Source organism: Lottia gigantea (genome assembly GCF_000327385.1).
Source record: "Lottia gigantea unplaced genomic scaffold LOTGIsca_12, whole genome shotgun sequence".
In the NCBI taxonomy this organism is placed as follows: Eukaryota; Metazoa; Mollusca; class Gastropoda; family Lottiidae; genus Lottia; species Lottia gigantea.
Genome location: NW_008707225.1, coordinates 2251470 through 2275835, shown reverse-complemented (window position 1 = coordinate 2275835; position 24366 = coordinate 2251470). Strand labels below are relative to the sequence as shown.

General features: G+C 33.1%; 7 protein-coding genes across 7 annotated transcripts; 2 read left to right on the top strand and 5 right to left on the bottom strand.

Moving 5' to 3' along the window:
* Nucleotides 1–560: 560 nt before the first annotated feature.
* Nucleotides 561–1094, bottom strand: LOTGIDRAFT_230423 (hypothetical protein). Its single transcript, XM_009048165.1, has one exon. The coding sequence runs from the start codon at nucleotides 1055–1057 to the stop codon at nucleotides 677–679; it is 381 nt and encodes a 126-aa protein (XP_009046413.1). The 5' UTR covers nucleotides 1058–1094; the 3' UTR covers nucleotides 561–676.
* Nucleotides 1095–2715: 1621 nt separating this feature from the next.
* Nucleotides 2716–6725, bottom strand: LOTGIDRAFT_156898 (hypothetical protein; the record flags this gene model as incomplete). The annotated part of the gene is made up of 8 exons (XM_009048164.1): nucleotides 2716–2858; nucleotides 2998–3089; nucleotides 3421–3583; nucleotides 3960–4040; nucleotides 4728–4872; nucleotides 5327–5425; nucleotides 5898–6447; nucleotides 6640–6725. The coding sequence occupies 8 exons, from the start codon at nucleotides 6723–6725 to the stop codon at nucleotides 2716–2718; spliced, it is 1359 nt and encodes a 452-aa protein (XP_009046412.1).
* A 1489-nt stretch (nucleotides 6726–8214) lies between these two features.
* Nucleotides 8215–10113, bottom strand: LOTGIDRAFT_156897 (hypothetical protein; the record flags this gene model as incomplete). Its single annotated transcript, XM_009048163.1, has 1 exon — nucleotides 8215–10113. The coding sequence occupies one exon, from the start codon at nucleotides 10111–10113 to the stop codon at nucleotides 8215–8217; it is 1899 nt and encodes a 632-aa protein (XP_009046411.1).
* A 518-nt stretch (nucleotides 10114–10631) lies between these two features.
* On the top strand, nucleotides 10632–12410 carry LOTGIDRAFT_156896 (hypothetical protein; the record flags this gene model as incomplete). Its single annotated transcript, XM_009048162.1, has 1 exon — nucleotides 10632–12410. The coding sequence occupies one exon, from the start codon at nucleotides 10632–10634 to the stop codon at nucleotides 12408–12410; it is 1779 nt and encodes a 592-aa protein (XP_009046410.1).
* Nucleotides 12411–12977: 567 nt separating this feature from the next.
* LOTGIDRAFT_156895 (hypothetical protein) lies at nucleotides 12978–16851 on the bottom strand (the record flags this gene model as incomplete). Its single annotated transcript, XM_009048161.1, has 8 exons — nucleotides 12978–13135; nucleotides 13821–13912; nucleotides 14273–14435; nucleotides 14795–14878; nucleotides 15104–15257; nucleotides 15418–15516; nucleotides 15749–16304; nucleotides 16757–16851. The coding sequence occupies 8 exons, from the start codon at nucleotides 16849–16851 to the stop codon at nucleotides 12978–12980; spliced, it is 1401 nt and encodes a 466-aa protein (XP_009046409.1).
* A 4425-nt stretch (nucleotides 16852–21276) lies between these two features.
* On the top strand, nucleotides 21277–21774 carry LOTGIDRAFT_185730 (hypothetical protein; the record flags this gene model as incomplete). Its single annotated transcript, XM_009048160.1, has 1 exon — nucleotides 21277–21774. A coding segment is annotated over exon 1 (447 nt), but the record flags the coding sequence as incomplete, so codon positions are not given.
* Nucleotides 21775–22305: 531 nt separating this feature from the next.
* Nucleotides 22306–23127, bottom strand: LOTGIDRAFT_185729 (hypothetical protein; the record flags this gene model as incomplete). Its single annotated transcript, XM_009048159.1, has 3 exons — nucleotides 22306–22876; nucleotides 22901–23026; nucleotides 23051–23127. Coding segments are annotated over 3 exons (333 nt in total), but the record flags the coding sequence as incomplete, so codon positions are not given.
* Between the last annotated feature and the right edge of the window lie 1239 nt (nucleotides 23128–24366).

Below are 24366 nucleotides of genomic sequence, written 5' to 3'. Positions count from 1 at the left end.
ACCAACTTCTTTTCTTTACAGTGGAAAAGGTAAGGTCATCATCCCATCAAGTGGAGACATTGTCAGCATATATCTGTGTTTGATTTGGTAGGGTGTTTGTTTTGACGTATTCAAAAATTGTAATTTCAATGGATAAGTTTACAAAGGTACAATTAAATTACGAGTTTTATCGTCTCATTCACAAAACAATATGACAACCTCCTCTCCCTTCCATACACCCTCACACACGCCATAGATGATACCATTGACAATGGGAATCCTCGTTCATAATTTGACATCAGAGAAACAATAAATTCTCATGTGTCATGTGGCCTAATTTTTAAAAAGGGGCGAATGGGTTGGGGCGATATTGGAAATGAACGAAGACAAAAGGGATGATATGGTAAGAGGGCGAAATAAAAAATTGAAAAGAGCAAAAGTGGACGGGGTGAAACGAATAAAGAGCGGAATAAGAATTACTGATATATGTTGGAATACACCAAAATTTATCATATGCCGGTTGATTTAGTAAAGATCTCGTATATTCTTTAAAACATACCAAATAGAACAAAATTATTATTCACTTCATAACATGTTTTATTTCAAATATACAATTATATAATGATTAAAAAACGTTTAACATTTTCTGGTTCACAACGTTCAGCTCTCTAGTTTCTACAGTTCAGCTTCTACCATTTTAAAGTTGTTTAGATGGAGGAGTTGGTATACATAAAGCTAGCATATCACAGGTTATTTGTGGATTGTTAAAGTTGGATACAAAAGTTAAAGCTGAATGGATCAAGGCTGTTACCATTTGTTTACATTGAGCTTCAGCAGAACCAACCAAAGCACAGCCCATATCTACCTTGGAAGCTATCTGAGCAGCGAAAGGTTGACTGGCAATAACAGTGTTGATATCACCGAGAAATTTCAAACAATCTGTACAAGCCTTATCATCAGAAACTCTGGGTTGAAGTAACATCGTAAAAATACTGGCTTCTTTACTCAAATAATTCTCACTCTGAACTCCATAAACTGAAGCCAAACCAACAATCATCAATAACATTAAAGGTGCCATGACTTCTATTTGAGATGATTCTCTATTGAATAACTTGATAGGATTGTATGAAGTGTAGAAGTGCTCGTAACTTTTATATACAATGTAAGAAGGTATCATCTGGATTCATTATTTCATGGATAATTAGGTAGTGATAAAAAGTTCTAATAGACAGTATATAACTCTTTATGTATGAATACTATTAATTGGCAACATCAGGCTGTAATGTCTCAAATAATATTTTCAATATCAAGAACAATACATCTCTCCAACTAAATTTATCATTAGATATCAACATTATCAAATGGCTTGTAAAACGCCGTAGTTCCAAAACTATCAGAGATGCAAAGTTGAAATTTGTACTGCAGGTGCACAACCGTTTGAAGTTGTTTTGTTCCAAAGATCAACTTTCTAACTTTTGAATTTAAATTCATTTCTAACCTTTAAATGTTTTTTGAAGGCTTAGTTGAAATATACAACTTTTATTAAAATTCAACTTATTTAGTCGAGAACGAGATTCAAGAAGGTGGTCTGGGACTAAAAGTGCTGTAGCATGCATGAGAGTTTGCAAGGTAGCAACTTGAAATTTGCAACAGAAAAACTTCGAATCTCTGATAGTTTTCTAACGGCAGCCTTTCAACGTTTTGTTCTTAACACCAACCTGTGCAGCGAGACTCTCTAGAACCGTATAGGCATAATTTCACTCTTATTTTCTAAAGGAAAATGGCGTATATTTTGTTTTAGGAAAATGTCCGAAATAAAAGTACTGTAGCAGGCAGAATATTCAAAGTAGGAAAATAGAAATTTGGGACAGAATATCTTCAGATGGGTGTGAATATTCAGTGCAAATTGCCACACCCCCATCTTCAACTCATAATTCCAAATATTTCGTCAAGCTACGATGATAATATAAAGTTTGGTCCTAGGTTTATTAAATCAGCAATACTATCATATAAAAGTTAAGAATGAATAAGGGTGGAACTTTTTCAATTTTCTCGGAAGTTTGAAAACATTTAGTTTTTGACTGAAATAGACGCACGACATATTTTATTTTCATTTGATATAAAAATCATACCTCTAGGGTCAAAATTGGCTGAGTTACGGTAACATTATGAGTTATTTATTAACAATTTGATTCGAGTACATGTATGTGACGATTACTGTCTTATAGATTTTCCGGTTTATTGCCCTATGGACCCTTCCCATTTCGCACATAGAACTATTCATGCATATATTTGAATATATTACAGTCTCTCTATCAAATTGAGGCGACTCTAGTCTACAAAGTGACTGACAAACTGACATCTAAAATATAGTGGATTCACCACTGTTCGCATCTAGCGAAATACATAAGAATCTGAACAATTGCTGAAACTTGGAAGTAATCGCAGTCACTATTACTTTTATTGAATCTCAGCTTGTATCCGAAGTTTTGTTATGACAGTAGGATTGATATGAAAGGGGGTGTTTTGGAAACCCAATCAGTCCTACTTTATAAGAGAAAACTGGTTAAGCATATTTTCATTCTCTTATTTAAAAAAAAAACAAAACTTAAACAAACTATAATAATCTAATGTATTCAAGAAAATACAACTAGTGCAAATGAACTCTATTCCTGGAACTCTGGCAAAATTAAAATATATCATGTCCTTAAAGCAAAGGCTGAATAGGCCTCAACCTTAAGATAATTTACTTATATTGGATGGTCTGTTGAATAATTTGAATACTCTTGTCCCGACCAACAATACAAATAATTCTACTATTTCAAAAATAGTCAATATACTAGCTCCTACAAATAATCCAAGATGGCCTCCAATAGTTCCTGAAATTAGATATAAAAAGTATCATTTTTTTCTCTTTCATCAAGTTCGTCAAAATTGTAACATTTACGTTGGTCAAATATGCCGAGGATTTTGGGTTTTATTTCAACATTTAACATGTATTATGTAAACAAAACCCACCTATCATGGTTTCTGCTGAGTATTCAGGAACATATTCAATAATTTCTTCAACCAGAGTCTTGAAGTTTATTCTGAATTTAAGCAAATTATCCCTGGAACGTAAGATTAAGACAATAAACAATGGAACGTGTTAAATTTCAACACCGAGTCCATGCACAAAGAACTGTCAGAGGTCAAACTGAATTTGAAAATGACCACCAACGCTTTTTCCTTGTTATTCGCGTTTCATTTTTTATTTTAGCTTTCAGAAGCTTTAAATGTTAGCAAAGCGGCCAGCCTTTTGAAGATCAATAACAATTTTTTAAAGGGTTGTCATTCTGTTTAATCTCCTATATAACCAATTTACAGAGTGGTATCAGATGTAATAGTTAGTAAGCCAACTCGAAGTAATTCAACTAAAACTTTGGACCGATAAAATCATACCTAGCATACTGAACATCAGGAATATAGCCAATGTCTACCAATCTTTGACTAACGCTCGTGGTAGGAAAATACCCAAATGATAAATCAATTGAATACGATGATACCGCACATGTGTCTGGACAATCACAGATATCACCCTTATCTGCCTGACTCTTTAGTAACGCTGAAACAAGAATAAATTTTGTGAATTACAGCAGCGTTGTTTCCCATAGCCATATAGCAGCAGCCCATTGTTTGAGTTGTAACAATGTTTGGATTTGGGACAATTTGAGCTGAGTTTTTAGATATCCGGATAGTTGAAGACTTTTCTGAAGGATCTTGAAGGAACACAGCCTTTGGCACGTGGGGATAAAACGACTAGACTTTTCTGTCATTCACCTGGCATGCTACATTGACAATGGAAAAATAAGCTGGTTTGAAAAAGTGATAGTATCGAGTCAATTAGGTAAGATAAACGAGCCTCTCTTAAAAGGGTAGATTTGATGCTGCAAAAATGATTTATTTGTTAAGACACAATTGGTTTATACTTTGTAACTTACGATAATAGTTCGAATAACAATCTACACCGGCCATAACATTGTCTGTTGTACAGTTCTCAAATTCCCCAAAATCAGTCTCACCTTTTAAATACAAAGATATAATATACATTGCCAGTCAACGAAATATTTAGGGTGGAACTATTAGAATGCATCTTGTATGCATCTATTTCATCTTCACAATGTCATGTTATTACGAACATCGACTTATACCTTGACTACAATAGCCACTTTCTTGTATACCGGCGATTTGATTAGATTGTACGCTAGCGAATACAGCCAATCAAAGCCCTCCACAGACGTTCTGTAAACATTATGGCTTATTCTTTACAGACTTTCTATCGAGGACTCTAATTGACTGAATTCGCTTACGTACAATACAGAATACACCAACTGCATTTACAAATTTTGTGATACCAGAAAGATTTCTATTGCATGCAAGGTCATAACTAGCTAAACATTGTGATGACGATTATATTTGAGGCATGTTATCATGAGAATACAACCAAGATTCAGCACCAAAGTATGTTGAAAAGTACTTTTATGTAATTATTATGTAAGTAATATACATGTAGTACAGTTTCCATATGGTTGTATAATCGGTGATCGAATGAAATTACTTAAACATGATTGAAAAGGTGTTATTTGTTTGTAACATCATAAAAAAATAAACGAAAAGTCCAATAGAAATATTCGATGTTAGTATTCATAATATTTCTCCAAAATATATCATACGTAGCCAAGTTGTGAGACAGACTAAATCGCGTTCACCTTCAAATAAGGTCGGTAAACATGGACACCTCTCTCTTAATTTCTTTGAGATACAACCTTCATTACAATTACTCTTGCTGTAATTTGCCACACTAGTGCAGTATCTGTCTCCAATAACCTTATAGGGATATTCTAAAAACTTCATCTGAAAGACATAATCACATATATAATGTTAAAGACATCAGCTCGTGCACGATATTAAATGTAGTACAGTATTATACAATACTAACCGAAATCATTACCGCACTTTTCAGTTTATACAACACAGTAATATAATGTTGAGTTTCCTGTTTTTGTGTTACAGAAATCAAGAAAAGGTATGACAAAAATATTGTTTCAATTATGACGCTTTTCTTTAACCTTTCCTAAAATTCCATCATACATCTGCTTCCTTTGTAATTTCGGAAAATAATACATGCAAAATGACAATTCCGCGTGAGTTAATATGAATTTTTTTTTCAGCATAACTATATGTTATTCGGGCGCAATAAGAACACTTTCCCAATTTTATAAGTGACTGGTATGTACCGTACGCATGTGCGTTGAGATTAGAGACTTCATTAACAAGTTTTGTCAGGTGTAATAATATTGAAACTCACAGTTGATTTTGACAATCCTATATTAGTAGCTGTACCAGGTGCTACAATAGCTGCTGGTGATAGACTTGGTATATCATCTTCCACAGGCTGAATATAAATCTGGAACCATAAGATCCAATGGCAGTTATAAAGGCAGTAGTGAGTTAAGTCAACAGGGTATAGAGCATACGAAATTCAATGAAAATCTTCTCGATTTGTATATGTCATCGCCTATACATCTCAAAATCGGGCTTTGTCTTTTTGAATATTAAAGGGAAAGGTCGGAAATCCATGCGCAGTAATCAATAATCTCTATTGTATTTCTTTATTCTTTTTATTAATGTTAAAAAGGGAGAAAATAACAAAAACATGTGATCACGGCGGGTAGTTATCTGATTAGGCACATGCATGTGACGTTGCACCGAAATTTGATGGACAATATCATAACCCTTTACACCTTCAATAGTTGAGCAACATCTCTTACAGTTCCCTCTATATTTGTTTCTCTCCTAGAAAGAACAGAAAGCTCCAAGGTTCCAATTCATACAGATATCATGATTAATATTTATAGAATTAGATTATATCTACCCACCTCAAGACCAGCTTCGAGAACGAATCCAGAGGAACATAAATTTTGATGAACGTTAGCAATCACCTCTAATCCAGCATCATATCCACTATTTTCCCCAATAAAAGCACCGTATTTAGATTGGTAGTCTTTCCCATTAAACCATACACAACTTTTATCCAATAAGTCGAAAGGTTTGAAAGATTCGGAGATATTCAAATATTTCTCGTCCCATCTTGCTTGGAGAATAGAAGCCTGCATATCTATTTTCTTTTCATCCTTTATTTTGTTTATATCCTCAATGGTAAATGATCTAGAAGAATTCTCACGTAGGATGTTCCACTTATTCGATGACCAGAGTATGCCAGATTGGAAAAGTGTCTCTGTATCATTATTTCGTGTAACATTTATAGGACATGGGTTGCAAATAACTATTGTAGGGAATGCCAGGGAATCTTTGTGTTCCAATCTAAATATAGTTTGAACATTGAACTCTAAAAGTCGTAGTCCTAGCTCCACACAATAAAATATACATGACGCAGATGCAGCAGTGAAAAACAGAGCCCAGATAATTCTGAAATGTAACCAATGTTCGATAAAACAATTTACAAATATCAAGCATCCACAAGCTAAGTTTCTTGCATTTTATGAAAATCTTTTCGATAATTAATATTTCTATATGTTAAAAATAACTTTTATTATTTGCCAACCATTTAAAAAATCACTGTTCGTTGTCTCAAAGATTTTATAAAATAAGGTGACTTACCTACGTGCCAAGGATCTGGTGGTATCTGAAATATATTTACAACCATGTAGACTTGTCTCTTGAAGGAAGTCCACTACTCTTCCCATTTTGCCCTCATATTCATTAGCCTGTTCTGTTATATAATGCTATATTGCTATGCAATACTTTTGAGGCTGGCACGCCAACCAATCGTTCTTCATGATATTAGTGATCAAATTTGTTTTCCAATGTTTTTAATGGACTGTTATTGATTGTAAATACATGAATTTAGTTTTTGCCTTTAACTTAGCATCGATCTCTACAATTTGGCCTCTGGAAATGCTTATGCAAATATTATTCCTGGTTTTACCTATTAGATATTGTTTTTTCAGACACACTGTATAATATTACGTTATTACTATGTTTACAAGTGAATCAACCAATCATAAAGTCGAATAACAAACTTCATATGTACGTAAATATCTTATTCAAGTCCATCTGTAATACTGAAAGTAATTTCCCTTGCTCTGAACATGGAAGATCCCAGCCTCCCCAGACTAGACGTACAAAAAAGGGTAGAGTAACTAAATTGGGGGCAACTGTCGAAGTAACAGTTCTATGGAGCGCAAAAGTAGGGCCTATTGTTGAGCTTCTCAGAGTGTTCTCCCCCATGAGAATTTGTGAAAATAGAAACGTAAAAGATCATTTATTTTAAACTACCTTAGTGGAAGTACAAACTAATTTTCTTAATACTTATTATCAATGCCACCTATAATATATATTCAATACCTCCATTTTTTATGCAATCCTATGTACATCGTTAGGTATTACCAGCACATCACACATCATAAATTTCAAAATTTCAATACAATTTAGGAAATCAATTTAACCTTTATTATTTGCCTAAATGCTTTCGTAACAGGTTACTAAACTAATATACAAAAATATTGATTTTGATACAAACTAATCAGATTAACCAACTAACGGATTATTTGTTCAAACCAATAAATATTTTGATTAGTATTTTCATGACCTAGAACATTGGTCAGATCATGGATCATTAAAGAGCTTTATTGGGCAATCGATTTAGCAATAATAACAAATTAATAAAAAGAGTCCGTGGTTCGATTTCTGTGCTCGTTAAATCCCTTCCAAGGGATCCTTTGGTCCGAGTCGTAATTGTTTCATAAAGGATAGTGAGCTCGTTACTGCTTGGAAGATTTAAACCGTTATGCCTAAACAAAGGGCAATCGCTTGGTTGTGAAGGTGCCACTCCCTTTTTATTTATTTTATTTTTATTAATTTTATTAGGTACTGTAGAATGATCATAAACCAAAAAAAAAAGCAAAAGAAATATAATGTAGCCATCGAAAATAAACCTTTTCAGCTTGTTTATGAGATGAATGTTCCAAAGTAAAAAAAAAAACCCACTTTATTGAAATGTTCTCAACAATGCAGTTTCGGTATGTCTGAATTTCGGAGTGTTTCTGATCTGTGTCAAACTGGCTTCCGATAATTTTGATTACTCCGTAAAATCAATAAAAGTATACATGCATAAAGGTAGGCCCATTTTACAAACTACACATTTTGATTTTACATTCTCAAATACATGTAACTTTATACTTTAAAAGCATTGCACTGCACAACCGTTTTAATCCATCTTTTCAATGTATTTTTCTTCGCAACATCTGATATTACAGGACGCCATAAGTATTCCACATACGGGTTACTGATCAGTTTATTTAAATCTTGAGAGCAGCTTTTTAATAATAATAAACACCCCGCTGAACTTCCTGAAGAATGTTCAACAATGAATGATAATTCTACAGAATGTATACCCATACAAGTATTTATATAATCATCACTGGCGTATATGATAAATACATTACATCTATCTATATATTTTTCAGCTGAGCCTATATCTGAACGACCTGGCCCACCATCATCTCTTGTAAAAACATGTTTTTTCACAGTGGGGTTGTCGAAATTGTCATCATGCAAATCACCATTATCTTCAAGATTGTCTGATGTTTCAAAAGCTGGCCCTTTTTGATTTGTAACATTCATTTCCGATAACTCCTCGCATTGTAAAATGTTTTCCAAAATTTTTATTAGTTTCCTGATCTCCTTTCTATCACTTTCGACAAACGATACATATATCTGAATTAATTCCCTTTCTTTGATCGCATAATCAATATTTGTCTGTGCAAGGAATTTAGTCTTTCGGCTTTGTTTGATAATTTGAAATGGTGTCTCCAGTTTCATGTAGACATAGAACCACTTTACGAATATATTAAGAAAATAAATGTAACATTGGAAGCATTCGTAAGCAATGAATAACATCGGAATAAATAAAATGATTTCCAAAGTGAAAAACAGAGCAGGAACAGATTTAAACATATCTAAAATATCCTCACAATATTCCATATAGTTAAATGTTGCATTTAACCAGCATTGGGACGTTTCATTGGTGACTGTTACAATACTTGGAGTCATGAAATAGTCTGAATCAAATAGATTTGGTCTTCTAGGTACCACTTCGTATGTTACTGGATACTCAAAATCAACAAGTTTCGTGCGTCCAGTTGAATTCTCAACTATATTACTCTGTATATAAAATTTGTACGTACCATAAAATTCCTCGTTCACACAATAGTTCGTTTTGGCTTGAATGATTTTAATGCCATGAAGATCATTACCTTTAGAGCTATTCTCGAGCTGATTTAGGAAATACCCATACTGAAACAGTAACCAGTATTGGTATACAAAGAATGAACATTTAGTATATAACGTTCTGTCATCTTTGATATTAATAGGTTTTTGGTTGATGGTATATCGAATGGAAGATTTCTCGTCTGTTGGTATTGTATGGTATCTGATATCTAGCTGCAAAATACCTCCGGGGGGTACTAACAACCTTTCAATTTTGGGCTGAAAACGTTTCAAGTAAAATGTTCTGATAGTTTGGTATGAATGGTAATATGCGTTGTTTATGACTATTTTTGAAGTATTTCTAGTCCGATGTGGTTGAATACGACAAGAATACACACCATAATCAACTTGAAGAATATTTTTGATAAGTACACTGGAATATTTCCCAATAATTTCATCATTGAATTTTATTCGATCAAAGGATGCGTTTATTTCCAAACCGTCATGCGTCCAAACTATATCACTCACGTCTTCTAAAATGGCAACTTGAGTTTTACAATAGAATGAAACACTTTCACCTAAATATCTGTATTGTATGCCATCTGTGCCCTCAAAGTTGACATTATCATTTCTTATTATGCTGTTTTCTAACCGCTGTCCTATTTCTGTTGTTCGTAGTTGATTGTAACTTCCAATGACCAGGAGACATAAAAATAACATACCAAGCCCGTAAATAAAGTGTGTAAATAGCATTAGGTAAAATATGGGTTTAAATCCAATCTGTAGATAAAATGGATACAGCATAAGACACAACAGCGCGATGTAGATCATTAATCCGAATAGATACGAGTATTCAATCTCCATTGTAAGTTAGTGTTTTTATATATAGACTATTTTATGTTTATTTTAATGAACATCTTGAAAATCTGCTTCTTATTATCCAAGAGCTGTGGCCCTTCAATAATTCAAGATATGTAGAAAAATGATGACTTGGTTTTGTGAAAATTTGATAGGAACAAGAGTTGATAAAATTGAAATGAACGATGTAGTCCGAATAGATACGCTGATCGAACGCACTTGAATAAATATACTTTAATGCTTTGAACTGCATATAATACAACTATAATCACTATGGTATTGATTGTTATATTACCTGTCTGCGTTTCAAATTGTTAACTCAAACACGTTTTTAAACAACAACACGTTTGATAACGTAAAGTATTATCATCACAACTTTTCACATAATTCTTATGTCTTATGTTACTATAAATAACCAGGGATTTTCCATTAGTAGTAGTGCATTAGACTTCCGTTTTGTTAGCCAGTTATGAGAACAGGGGGGTAATTGAGAGTGCAACGTGATTGGATAAACATGTGAAAGAATGAAAGGAAACTTCAGAATTGCTATTATAAACTATGTATTTACTGGTATAGGCAATCGCTTGATTCGTTTAAAGAGGCTTGGTCGGATATATTATGAAAGAAAGATCGATAATTGGAGAAATATCATTCTGGATATTGCTAAAAATAACCTTAAATTTGAATATTTTGTAGTTTGTCTTCAATATGCATTGTCACACATTGTATCGTGTGTAACAATTTTCACTTTGCTCTATGTAAACTTTAGAAATTCCAATATAGAAGCACAACTAAGAAATAATATTATTAATGTTTCGGTTGAGAATAACGATAGTGATGGCGTGATACGATATAAAGGTGAAGATGTGATATTATATTGTGATCTAATGATAAGTGATTTAGAGTGTTTTAGTGATGTTATATGGAGAGTAAATAATACAGAAATAGTAAAAGATTGTGATCATATTATATCATACAACCAAACTAATAATATTAATGTTACATCATTACAAAAAATAAATACCCATTTACAATCAACTTTAAACATCAATTCCATAAAATCGTCTGATTTTGGTCATTATTCTTGTGCATTTTATCAATGTGATGTTGACGTTATGGACAAGGATTCCACCTATGACAATCCAAATTGGTGCTTGAGAGATTCAATAAAGACCTTTCATCTACTGGAGAAGCCTGTTGACAATAAAAGGTTTGAACTGATTCCAGGGTCTGTCTTATCTGTGTATTATGAATTCAAGTCTATAAGTGATCCGGGTGATATTTCCTTAAAACTCTTGCGAAATGGAGTATCTTTTAATTCTGTAGGCGAAGGAACGTGCTCCTTATTTATTTCCCTTTATCAGTATTTATCTGGAAGTTTTAGTGAATATCCAATGTTAGATAGAAAGGTTCTTAATGATGGGTTTATGAAGATATATTCCTTAAAGTTCGATATATGTATTGCTCAAAATGGATATGGCACATATGAACTGGTCATTGAAAAACGATTTTATCAACTTAAGATGATTATAGCAGGCCTTAAGCATCCATTAGTGATGGAATTAATACCAAAAACGCCGGATATTTTCCAAAACCCATTCTATAACTTTTCTCATTACTCACGGAATAGACTGTCGGCATTGGCTCAGCTATGCTGGTTAAAACATCCACCAAATAATTCCGTTCTACCCTGTTATTCTATTGTTGATTCCTTTCTTTCTGAAATTAGTCTGTTTTTCTTGATGGAATATCTAATAATATCCATATCGGTAATTTTGTTGGTAATTTCATACTATATTATTCGAAGATCTAGTAGCCCTATAGTGAGATTGTTCTTTCGAAAAATCCTCTTGAGGAAATCAAAATTTCTCACCTATGACAATGGCAGTTTACAAAATGTGTTTGATATTTATGTGTCATATGCTCGAGAGGATGGCAGCCTTGCAAGGCGCATTGTAATACTGCTAAAATCCTTTGGATTTGAAGTGTATTGGGAAGATGAACATGTAAAATTTGGCCAAAGTGTTTGTTCTAATCACTCTGAATATGTGAGACTGAGTCGTACCTTCATTGTTATTGCCACTGAAAGTTATCTTGTAACAGCATTTAAAAATACAACCGAAATATCTTGTATTTTGGACCATATAAGAGACCATAGAGAACGATTGTTAATTCTCAAAGTAGGAAAAAATGACATAGTTGAACCTATTTTGGAAGCTTATACTGCTCATGAGTGGAGTTTTGAAATTGAAGATAAAGATCACATTATTAAATATTGGAGTCAAAATATATGCTCAAAATAATAAGGAAAATGTTGTACTTTTTAGGAATTGGGAAACCATCACCCAAGCTTCAAAAATTGTTCAAGTCGTGTTTCAGACTTACATAGGAATCTAAAATTCAGAACTGGTATGGACTGAAAGTATATTTATGAATTATCTCTATGAGTTTCACAGATGATTTGGATATTACCGTGTACTGGGTGTAATCATATGACTCAAATATTTTATCATTACATTAGTTGACCAACATTTATATTATATATAAAAAATAGGTTTGGCCGTATGGCCACCGTTACTATAAAAAGTATAACTAAATAAAGTTGTATCCTCTTATATCTTATTTGGGTATCTAAAAAAAATCGTACAGTTTTATAGTTTTGTTACAACTTCATAACATTCCTTGCATTTGCATTTTCGAAAGGGCTCAATCATCGGAACATGATAGTTTTAATATATTTTCTTGATCAGAAGATATAAAATGATTGAAATCCCGATGATTCTCTAAGAGTCGTGGCTAATTCTAGATTTAAAGAACAAGTACAATTTTATAAAAATGCAAAACTAATCACAATTCGTAAGTATCGCACATTAATTTTTAATGGGTTTGACTTTAGTGGTCGTATGCTCTGCAGGTGTAAATATTTTAATCACTTTAGTCCAACATGTTAATATCAATAATTCTATAATTTCTATAATGGATAGTACACTGGCTCCAATAAACAGACCAAGATGACCTCCGATAGTACCTGGGAAAAGAAAAATGGAATTGTCATTATTCCAATATTTGATTTGTTATCATAGAATCAAAGAAATATGTTATGTTTATTTTCTGCATAATCACGGTAATGAATCATTATGGCAGCCATGATCTACCGGAACTATGTCAAGTTTGTGACGTGACCAAGCAATTCTGGCAGTACAATCATCAGAGATGGGTCGTTCATTACTAGAAATGTTTGTAAACACAGTCAATAAAACGAAGACATAATTAAACCAAAATTATAATATAGGGTATCATTGGTGAACCGCTAGTCACAGTATAGAATTTAATGCAAAGTACGTGTTAGTATTATATCCCAAGGGCTTTAAAGCTAAAGACTATGTTCAGGTCGCAATATTACTATCAGATGACAAAGAATTGTGAAATTCAGGAACTAAGGGCTCACGCCCAATGAGACAAAACGAAATCTACCATTTATCACCGAGACAGATCAGCTTTACGGAAACTGTCTAGGATTGCAGTTGTCGCTTTACTACTAAAACATAAAAAATGCATAAACCCGAAGAATGATACCAAATCATACAAATACGTAGACGTAATAGTATAATTGAATTGAATGGAGTTTTACGTCCTATTTTTTTGCACCATGTGGGGGTGTGTATTAAATTTGAAAAGATTTGGTATATTTGAATAAAAAATGGATTTCTTACCTAAAAAGGTTTCCAAGTTATATTCAGGTACATATTCAATGGTATGCTCCAGTAGTCTATTATAATTCATATTGAACTTTAGGAAATTTTCTCTGTAAAAAAAACTCATTATATATCTCATATCTATTGAGGCACTGGAAATTCATATTACTTCAGGACAAGAATTATTGGGAAATGAATATCAAAGAAACATAATTTGCTATTATGGAATGTCTGAATGGATGTCGAGTCGATAATCCCAATCGCAGAGCCTCATAAGGTGCTAGGGAAGGGTAAAAGTTACACCCGCCAGAATAAATAGTTTAACGGAGCCATTAACCTGCACAGCTTTTATGCTTCAGTAAGAATGAAGAGAGCATGGTACATGGTATGTTGAGTTGTCGCTTAATGTGTAATGTGATAAAAATCCGCATCTAAATATATCAAAGCATCCATAAGGAATATAAACTGACCGTGGGTATGATATGTCAGGTACAACTCCGAGATCAACCAAACGTTGACTATCAGCTCGTGTTGGAAAGTAACCAAATGATAAATCTGTCTCATATTCGATAACGGTACATGGATCTGGACAGTGACATATTTCTGATTTCTGTGCTTTGCGTGTCAATTTGACTGAAAAGTAAACCGTTCAACATGAGACACGAGACGTTAGGCCTATCAACAATGTTTAAGATATGTGCTCAGTGAGAGAAATAAACTGGAAAGGATTTTATGGCTAGGTCCTGAGTTGAAATCATGATATAGGATGAAAGTCTGTATAAAAGCCCTCAAATTTATACTTTAAGGTTTCAGTAGAACGTAAACGTCAGGCTGTATGCCAAAAGCAAAGAACTCTCAACCACTAAAATATATGACCCTTAAGACTGCAGAAAATTCCTTTTTCCCCATCTTTTGCTCTAGACTACTAACAGCAACAACCAACTGTTTACCATCGTTTTGTTATCTTAAACTACTTGTATAAACTACTTTACCTATATGCTTTTCATAACATACAAGTGAATTTAATAGTTCCTGGGAATTACAATCTTCAGTCAATAAGGAAATTTTTACAGAAGCTGAAAAAATAACATATTGAAGCACATTACAATAAATAAGTCCTACAATAGAACTAAGAATTCATCCAAAGTTGAAAATTTGATGGACTCACTTGCTAGCTTGGCTTATTTCGAGACGGCATTGCTGTGCCTGTTGACCTGAGTCCGTCTTAAGAAACACTTTCGATGTTCAGATTCCATCGTTTGCAAATCTAAATAGAATTACGTTTGATGCAAGACACATACCTTCCTCGGCAGCTGTAAGTGGGGGGAGACACGGGCATAAGTCTCTAACTAATGTTATAACACATTCATTAAAACAATTCGATTTACTGTAATTTGCCTCTTGCGTACAGTATCTATCACCAATTGCTTTGTATGGGTAAGGCAAATAAACCGTCTGAAAATATAAACAGAGATATTGCCTTAAGGTTTTTTGACTTGATATCAGATTTTATTTTTAAAAGTATCTTCGGAAGCTTAAACCATGTTGATTGTTAAAGGACTCATTGTACAATATTATGTAGATACGTATACGAAGGTATTTATTAAAAAAATACCTGAGACTTCTTGAGACCGATTAAAGAAGCTGTACCGGGCGATAAAACAGCTTTAGGTGATCTAGGTGGGTCATCATCATTACGAGGGTGTAAATAGATCTGAAATAGAACAAATTTCATCAATAATTCCAGTAGATCTTTAACGCATTTATCGTCTGATCATTTTTGGCAAATTTGGTATGGTTTAAAAACACGAAACGGAACATTTCTTAAGGATCAATTCTCCATTTTGAATAGTCCAACCATCTTGACATAAATGATGATTTGGTGTGTATTTCAAATTTTCCATTACCAACAAAGCTATAATGTTTAAAGTATTTGTATCACATACCTGTAACGCTGATGTATCAAAATAACCACCAGGACAATAGGTTTGTTTAATATCAACTATCATCTCTAATCCTGCTTCCATACCACTTACTTCTGATATAAAACTACCATTTACAGCTTGATAGTTTTTACCATTAAATACAAAACATTTTCTATCATTGGATGTCTTAGCCACTTCCAAAACATCTGCAGCTTTATAATCCTCGCCATTCCACTTTATATTCAGAAATAACGATTCCATATCAATTGACATTTGATCAATAACTTGATTTATAAATTCAACACTTACAGTTTCATTGATATTATAAGGAGCAGCTGTTAAATCCCATTTACTTAATGTCCAGATAGCAGCTTCCACTCTCTTATCAGTGCGGTTAATTTTAGAAATATCCATAGGGCAGGCACTACAAATTGTTAATGTTGGAAATTCCAGAAAATCTTTATATTCAAATTTATATACAGTTTTAACGGAATATTTGCTCAGCTCTATACCTAGTCTAATGGAGGAGTAGAGGAGACCACTAAGAGATGAAAATATAAAAACACCCCAGATTATCCTGAAACAAAAGAAACAGTGATAAAGCATAAGAACAATGTGGTTCGTTCAGTGGTTCAACTACTATAGACTTAATTTTGCTAGTTTTATCGTAATAGTGTTCACAGCTCACCGTCGAAATTTGAGCAGTCGAATGTGTGTCCAAAAGTATTCACGTTTGAAAGTTAAACTGACGACTCGTCTTTTCTTGAGACTACCTACAATTTAATATTTCATATGAATTAGTACTCAGTACGGTTTATTCTTTTTAATTAAGACCATAATTTCACAATCAAAAATCATAAAAAGATGAATTTTTGCTAAATAAATGTATACATCTGAACAAAAAACACAAATCCCTCTCAGAAACATAGAAATTATGAGTTTTTAACATGGTACAGCTTGGCATGGAAGGTCTTTCATTTGTCAAAGCTTTGGTCTACTCCTTCTATTTAAAACATGTACAAATCTTACCTCCTTAGAATAGATCTTGATGAATTTGATACATGTTTTCCTCCATGAATACTCGTTTCCTCAAGAAAAGCTAAAAACGGATTAAAATGGTTCATTTTGTTATGCCTGTGAATTGCATCTATAGAACAACATTGTATCGAAATGATGATGGTTTTGGTGATATAATAATCAATAAAAACAGATCGATATTGTTAATTGATAGTCAACTTTACTCAGACCTAACATCATCAACAGGACAATAATGCTTCAATTTGTTAAAAGGTTTATCAATTATCTCCACAATTAAGCATTACAGATTCAATTCGTCATTACTAATTCTATAGATACATATCACAATAAGTATTATGACATATTATTCATTTATTGAATACGTTATTTTACTGAATCACTCATAAATGATTTTGATTATGTTCCGCACTCAAATAGGAAACAGATAATTACTTTATCACTTCAAGTGACCTGCTATATTTTCCCCCTATAGTATATGAATTTTTATTTGGGTTAGAATGGTCCAAAGCGTCAAAAAATTCAATCCTCATACATTAATGTATGCAGCGTTGAAATACACAGTACATTAATTTTATTTTACATAGTAGGCTATCTATTGTCATGATATTGATATCAACTCTAAAGCACTTTTTAAAAAAGTTGGAAATCGCAAAAGAGCAGGCTAATGCCGCTGTCCTGTCAGATTAAAACATGAACAAGGTCTCATCGACGTACACACAACAGTAATAACTCAGAAACCGTTCATCCTCTTATTACCAATTTTTTTTTAAGTCAAAGGCAAGAACTCTGAACTTTCTCATCCAATTTATACCGAAATCTCATCAATATATACATACAGACTAAGTTTCAAGATCGGATAAAAATTGTAACCTTTCTAGTGCATACAAAAAATGTGGACGGACAGGCGGACAGGGGCGACGGCAATATACGTCCACATTTCCTCTGGCAGCTTGTTTCATATCTTGATAGTTGTAGGAAAGTACGATTTCTGGTCTGTGGTTGGTGCTGTTGATGTACCCTCGTTGCAGCTCCTCTTTGGCTGAAACGGGGAGGCAGTTCGGGACAACCCGGTACATCATTGTGGCCTTGGATCTTAATCTGTGTTGGTACAGGTTCTCCGTTCTAGCATCGCTGTGACACTACTGGTTATTTGTCACGCAAATGGCTGCTCTTCATTGCACCGCTTCAAGTTTATCAATGTTATTTTTGGTTTGAGGGTCCCAGACTGTCTTGTAGCATTTGTCCTTAATGGAAGTAGGGCAAGATGGGAGGTTCCTTTTCAAGAAGGCGATAGTATTATTACTTTATTAGCCTTCTTACAGTCGATATGATTGTTCCATGACAGGGGCTGGAAATATGGACTCCAATGTAGCTATCTCCTTCCCATGGATGTAGTATGGGGTGATGCTTTGTTTCCGTTTTGCGGTAATGCGGATGATCTTGCACCTGTCTGGATTGAAGTGCATAAGGTAGTATGATTCCCAGAGTTCGTGTCAGCTTATGTAGTGATGGTAATATAGAACAGGCAGTCGTCTGCGAACAGTCTAGTTGAGATCATTGATCATTGGTTGGAGAGAAATAATGGCCATCAACTAAGACTTGCTTTGTTCTGCCAGACAGGAAACTCCGAATCCATTTCAACAAGCAATCTCTTACATCATAGTGCTGTAGCTTGTGGAGCAACCTCGTGAAATATTTTGGAGAAATCAAGCAGCACTGCATCTATCTGAGTGATCTTGTAGATGTCAGTAGCCTAGTGGGGTCCTGGATTGGACTCACTTCTTCCTTAATCCATGTTGCTAGTCGGTTAGCATTATTGCTGCTCAAAATATTCATAAGGTGGCTGTGGGTGATAACAGGGGTCAGTTAAGGATCATATGATTTGCAGACAAGTTTCTAAACTTTCAAATTACAACCTTTATAGGCCTTGCAGACTATAATCCTCCATTAAAATCAATCTTCAGATGACCTATATGATTCACCTAGGCATCCTATATTAAAACCAATTATCAGATAACGTACATAAAACTTGTACCGAACTGACCTTGCACTGGTTCATGTTATTATAGATTTGCGTTTCGATTTTTTTTACTGGCTCATTTGTGTACGAAACCGGAACAGAAAATATTGCGAATGGAATAGCAATCGAATAGGTTTGTTTACAAACGAAACTGAACAGGAGCTGACTGATGATAAATTTATTCTCAAAATAAAATTGTAAATGAATGAAAGATTTCACTTTTCCCCAAGAATTCTTTACAAAAGTCTGACAAAACTTTAAGATGTGATAAAGCTTATCCATGATATTCTATTTGTACTAAACTATCACGACCTGTGAGAAATTTATTTCTAAATCGCAGTTCGACATTTTTCAGCATTTCTCACTAGGGGTTAGCCAAATACAATAGATCTTCAATTAATTAGAATTGACCTTTATTAGAATAAAATGTTATTCAGATATTTCCCGTTTTTATTTACAATGCAAATCAATGACATTGTGATTTAATATGTTATTATTATCACTGAAATCACATTGCTGGACCTGCTTGTAAGTTATTGGAATGGGCCTAAATCTTCTGAATATGGATTTTTAAGACTTTAGTCATTTCACACATGTTCCGTCCAGCAACTTTAACAGTTTAATCTTAAATTTCCCAAATTTAGCTGAAATTTTAATTTTTACATTGTTTTTTAGTAGACAATTTTAAGAAAATGGAAGAGAGGCGCAACGTTGAAGATGGAATACTGCAAAGTAAGTAGTGTACAACTCACCTAGCCACACCAGCTTCAAGTGGTCATCAAAGCGTTTCCTAAATATTGGTAGTAATGGACTGAAGCCTTGAATTGTATAAACTCTTTTTTTTTTATAAACAATATTTTATTAATACATTAAAGGGAACTAACTCATTGACATATTCTACATTTCATCTAAAGTCTAAAGTAGTATAAAGAGCAGGCTTTATAAGACTAGGATAAATTTTTTTTTATATACTGATTGTCTTTTAGATGATGAAGAAGATAAAAGATTATTACTAGAACTCTATAGGATTATTGTAGAGAAACCAGAAAACCAACTATCAATATTACAACAATATCATCATTTATTAGATAGACCAATTATTATCAGTATGTTTTATATTTTCTCTATTACTATTAATATATCTGTATGAAAGCAATCTGTGGCCCTATTTGTATAATTTACATCTTCAGCCCTTATAATCATTCTGCATATTGAGCAAAATGTGTGGACCTTCAATGTTATGGGCCACATCACCTTTCAGAATAAGATTTTGACTCCTAATTCCCCTACAATTAATCAAAAACTTACCTCTAAAGCCTGATTATAGGTCAACATTATCTTATACAAATGTAATTCATAGTATAATTTTACTTTGTGAATAAATTTAATACATATGAAATGATGACCAAAGAAATAGAAAAGAGGAAAAAAGACTGATATTATACAATACTTACAAATGATACAGGTAACACATGTCATATAAGCTTAACTGTCATTTTCAGTGAGTTAATTGGATCCAATCTGTCAGTTGTGTTAGTACCAGCTATTCAGTTACATCCAAGGATAAAATTTTTTTTATTTTTTTTATAGATGTAAGATCCCGTTGTACTTGTATAAATTTATTTGAGCAACATCCATTTCGCAATACAGATCCCACAGACGCTATATATAATATGGTATATACATGGATACAGGATGGGCAGTGTAGATGTTATAATATTATTCAACCTTCAACATTTGCTCAAAAAAGTGTCAAAAAGAAGCTGCTCCACGTTGCTGTTGTAGTGGGAAATGATGAAGTGGTGGAATATCTTTTGACCCAAGGTTGCAACATCAATGAAGTAACTGCATGGGACAAATTTTCACCATTATTTTTGGCAATAATGACCAACAATGTACAGTTAGTAAAGTATTTGATTCAAAATGGAGCAGATGTAAATCAAACCTCTAGATATGAATGCAACACACCTTTAATGGAAGCTATGCTAACACAGAAAAAAGAATTGTTTGACATTCTTCTCAATGAACCAGCCATTGATATCAATGCTGGTAATTTGCGTTCAGAAACTATCTTAACCATAGCTGTAAGAGTGAAAAAAAGAAGCTTAATACCATTATTGGTTAGTAAAGGAGCCAATCCAAACAATGTTGATCAAACTGGCTTTACGCCTTTACACCATGCTGTATTAGGAGAGGATGATAAGTTAGTAAAAGTTTTAATAGAAAATGGTGCTGATATTAATATAACTGAAGGTCAAGGTGAAAGTCCTTTGCATATTGCTGTACATAATGGTAAGTGTGCAGAAAAGTTTTCATTCTTTGTCTATTTCATCTTCATTTTGTTTACCTATTGCAATGTAAAATCTACCCAAATTTCTATAAATTATAGTTGTTCCCCTTTACTTATCTCATTTTTTCATGTTTTTTTTCAGAAGCCAAGCAAATTGTTAAAATGCTTTTAGAAAATGGAGCTGACCCAAATCTCTATACAAAGGATGGTTATTCCCCTTTACTCATTTCGTCTTACAGTAAGTCAGATGATATGGTAGAAGTTGTATTGTTATTATTAAATCATAAGGCTGATATTCATTCAAAAAATAAAGAAGAATACACTGCTCTTCATATATCTGCCTGGAATGGTTTCTTAGAAACGGTAAAAATTTTGTTAGATTTTGGTGCCAAACCTGAGATGCAAACAATAGATAAGAATACACCATTTACACTGGCTGCTCATGGTACACATCTCCATATTTTAGAGCTTCTTTTACCATTAGGCTGTGATGTTAACACTCAAGATAAAGATTTAGATACAGCAATCCATTATGCTGCTTACAATGGGGATAGTGATTCTGTTAGATTTCTATTGCGTAATGGTGCCCAAGCTGATATAAAAAATCGATTGGATGTGACACCATTATGGAATGCAGTATATTCAAATTCTATTGATGTTGTGAAGTTGTTGATCAAACAGAATGTAACATTAGAAACACCATCTGTAGGAATAGATCAACATGCCCAGGTAATGGGGGTGGTTTGTCTCTATGATAAACCTAAATCTCCCCTATGGGTAGCAGCTGATAAAGGATATTCTGAAATGGCAATGTTATTGTTGGCAGCTGGGTACAATATATATGAGGAGAACTGGTTGAAGGAAACTGAATCTTTTCCAAAAAATCTGCTGAATAATCATGACTTGCATGATTTACTAATTTATCATTATAATACCCCACCGAGGCTGGTTACAATATCAAGGGATTTCTTTCGCAAATTGTTTGGCTCCAAAGTTGGTGTTAAAGCCCTGCTCCTTCATCTTCCTTCTGCATTAAGAAGTTATATAACTCTTAAAGATATTCTATAGACTGTTATTTCATTACTGACAATCTTTCAATTTACTATGGCTATGAAATATTATAGTAGACATATTTTTGTTGTATTTTTTATTGGGACTGTGATATTTTGTACATAATATTCATTGTTTTAATATGCCCACAACTCTCTGTATGGACATAGACATAAAATTCTAAAGTTTTGAATCTATATTAGTAAGACTAGGTATGTAAATTAAAATAAGAAGTTGGGACAATTTCCAATTTAACCCCAATTGTTGTGATCATTAAAAAGGCAATTAATTTCTTTACTTTTTAACTGATTTTCAGTAAATGTGATATGTAAGTAGAGTACAGTACCAAAAATACTGAAAGAAAATCCCTTGTTTCACTAAGTAGAGTACAATACCTAAAATACTGAAAGGAAATTCCATGTTTCACTAAGTAGAGTACAGTACCAAAAAAACTGAAAGAAAATTCCTTGTTTCAGTAAGTAGAGTACAGTACCAAAAAAACTGAAAGAAAATTCCTTGTTTCACTTAGTAGAGTACAGTACCAAAAAATACTGAAAGAAAATTCCTTGTTTCACGAAGTAGAGTACAGTACCAAAAAATACTGAAAGAAAATTCCTTGTTTCACGAAGTGGAGTACAGTACCAAAAAATAATGAAAGAAAATTCCTTGTTTCACGAAGTAGAGTACAGTACCAAAAAATACTGAAAGAAAATTCCTTGTTTCAGTAAGTAGAGTACAGTACCAAAAAATACTGAAAGAAAATTCCTTGTTTCACGAAGTGGAGTACAGTACCAAAAAATAATGAAAGAAAATTCCTTGTTTCACGAAGTAGAGTACAGTACCAAAAAATACTGAAAGAAAATTCCTTGTTTCAGTAAGTAGAGTACAGTACCAAAAAATACTGAAAGAAAATTCCTTGTTTCACGAAGTAGAGTACAGTACTAAAAAATACTGAAAGAAAATTCCTTGTTTCACGAAGTAGAGTACAGTACTAAAAAATACTGACAGAAAATTCCTTGTTTCACCAACTGAATACCAAAGATTTGTTGATTAGTAATATTTCTTTTAGTTATTTATTGAATCTGTTTTTTGTGTGTCTACAACCAACTCTATTTTCCTTCTAATTAAATGTCAATCGAGAATCCATAAATGTGGCACTTAATTTAATTGTAATTAAAAAGCAAAGAACAAAAATTCGAAAAACAATCAATGAAGAGATAATTATTTACGAATTTAAAAATCATAAAATGCGCTTAAATTATAATAATTTTGATATTACATAAACCACTAGAATCCTAATCCTGCTTGCATTTAAAGGGCCAGATGCGCAATGGTGTGTTGATTTGAGTCTTGAATATATGTAAATAATTGTCTTCAGTAGTACAAGAAATGTACAAAACTTTATATTTCTATAGATATATTTACTATATATGCAGTGTCTCAAAAAAAGACAACTCATCTTTTTGAGATGATTCTGGACACACATGGATTTGATTGGCTTAGGTAAAAGCAAAAATTCCTGTATGTGTTGTAAAAGAAAAATTGCGCATCTGTCCATTTAATTTCGAAACCGCATTTAATCTATTCTAAGAAAGACAATTTTCTCCATTCGAAGAAATACTGGAATTCCGAAGTCTAATAGAAGGCCATTGTAGTCTGAAGTTTGCCTAAATCTTACTTGTTTATTTCCCTTGTAATGAAATTCACTTTTGGTTCGATGTTCTCAAAAAACTACATGAATGAAATAACCATCGTATTTATGAAAATAAAAGAAAATGTTCTTGACTTTGTAATTGATCATTATCATAAAGAATACTTTTTTTTTTATATTTGAAACCAAATTGTTTTAAATTTTGAAATGTGTCACCTTGGTTAGGTTTTAGCAACCATTTTGTCCTGCAATTGTAATGTCCGGCGAAAGGTTTCCCAGATTATGATCAAATCTTTACAGCATTGACTGATATGTATGACTGGTATCACTTGCTTTTCTAAGCAGAAAAAGTTCACCCGCAGCCTACTAGACGATGAACGAAAACCCGTTCTTGTATTTCCGAGTACATTCTGAAGTACATTAACTTTCTCTTTATGAAAATTTGTCGTAAAAACCTGTTAGAAGTGAGTTTTCTTTAATTTTGAAATCTACAGGCGTGCCTGACCATTCATTAAATGGGAATATAGACCTGTTTTTTTTTTCTATTTATTTGTATTTGAGAATAACTCTTGAGAGTTGATTCAGTGAAA

What these genes read in the sequence shown, in the direction of transcription:
- LOTGIDRAFT_230423 (XM_009048165.1), bottom strand. Translation starts at nt 1,057, where the DNA reads ATGGCACCTTTAATGTTATTGATGATTGTTGGTTTGGCTTCAGTTTAT.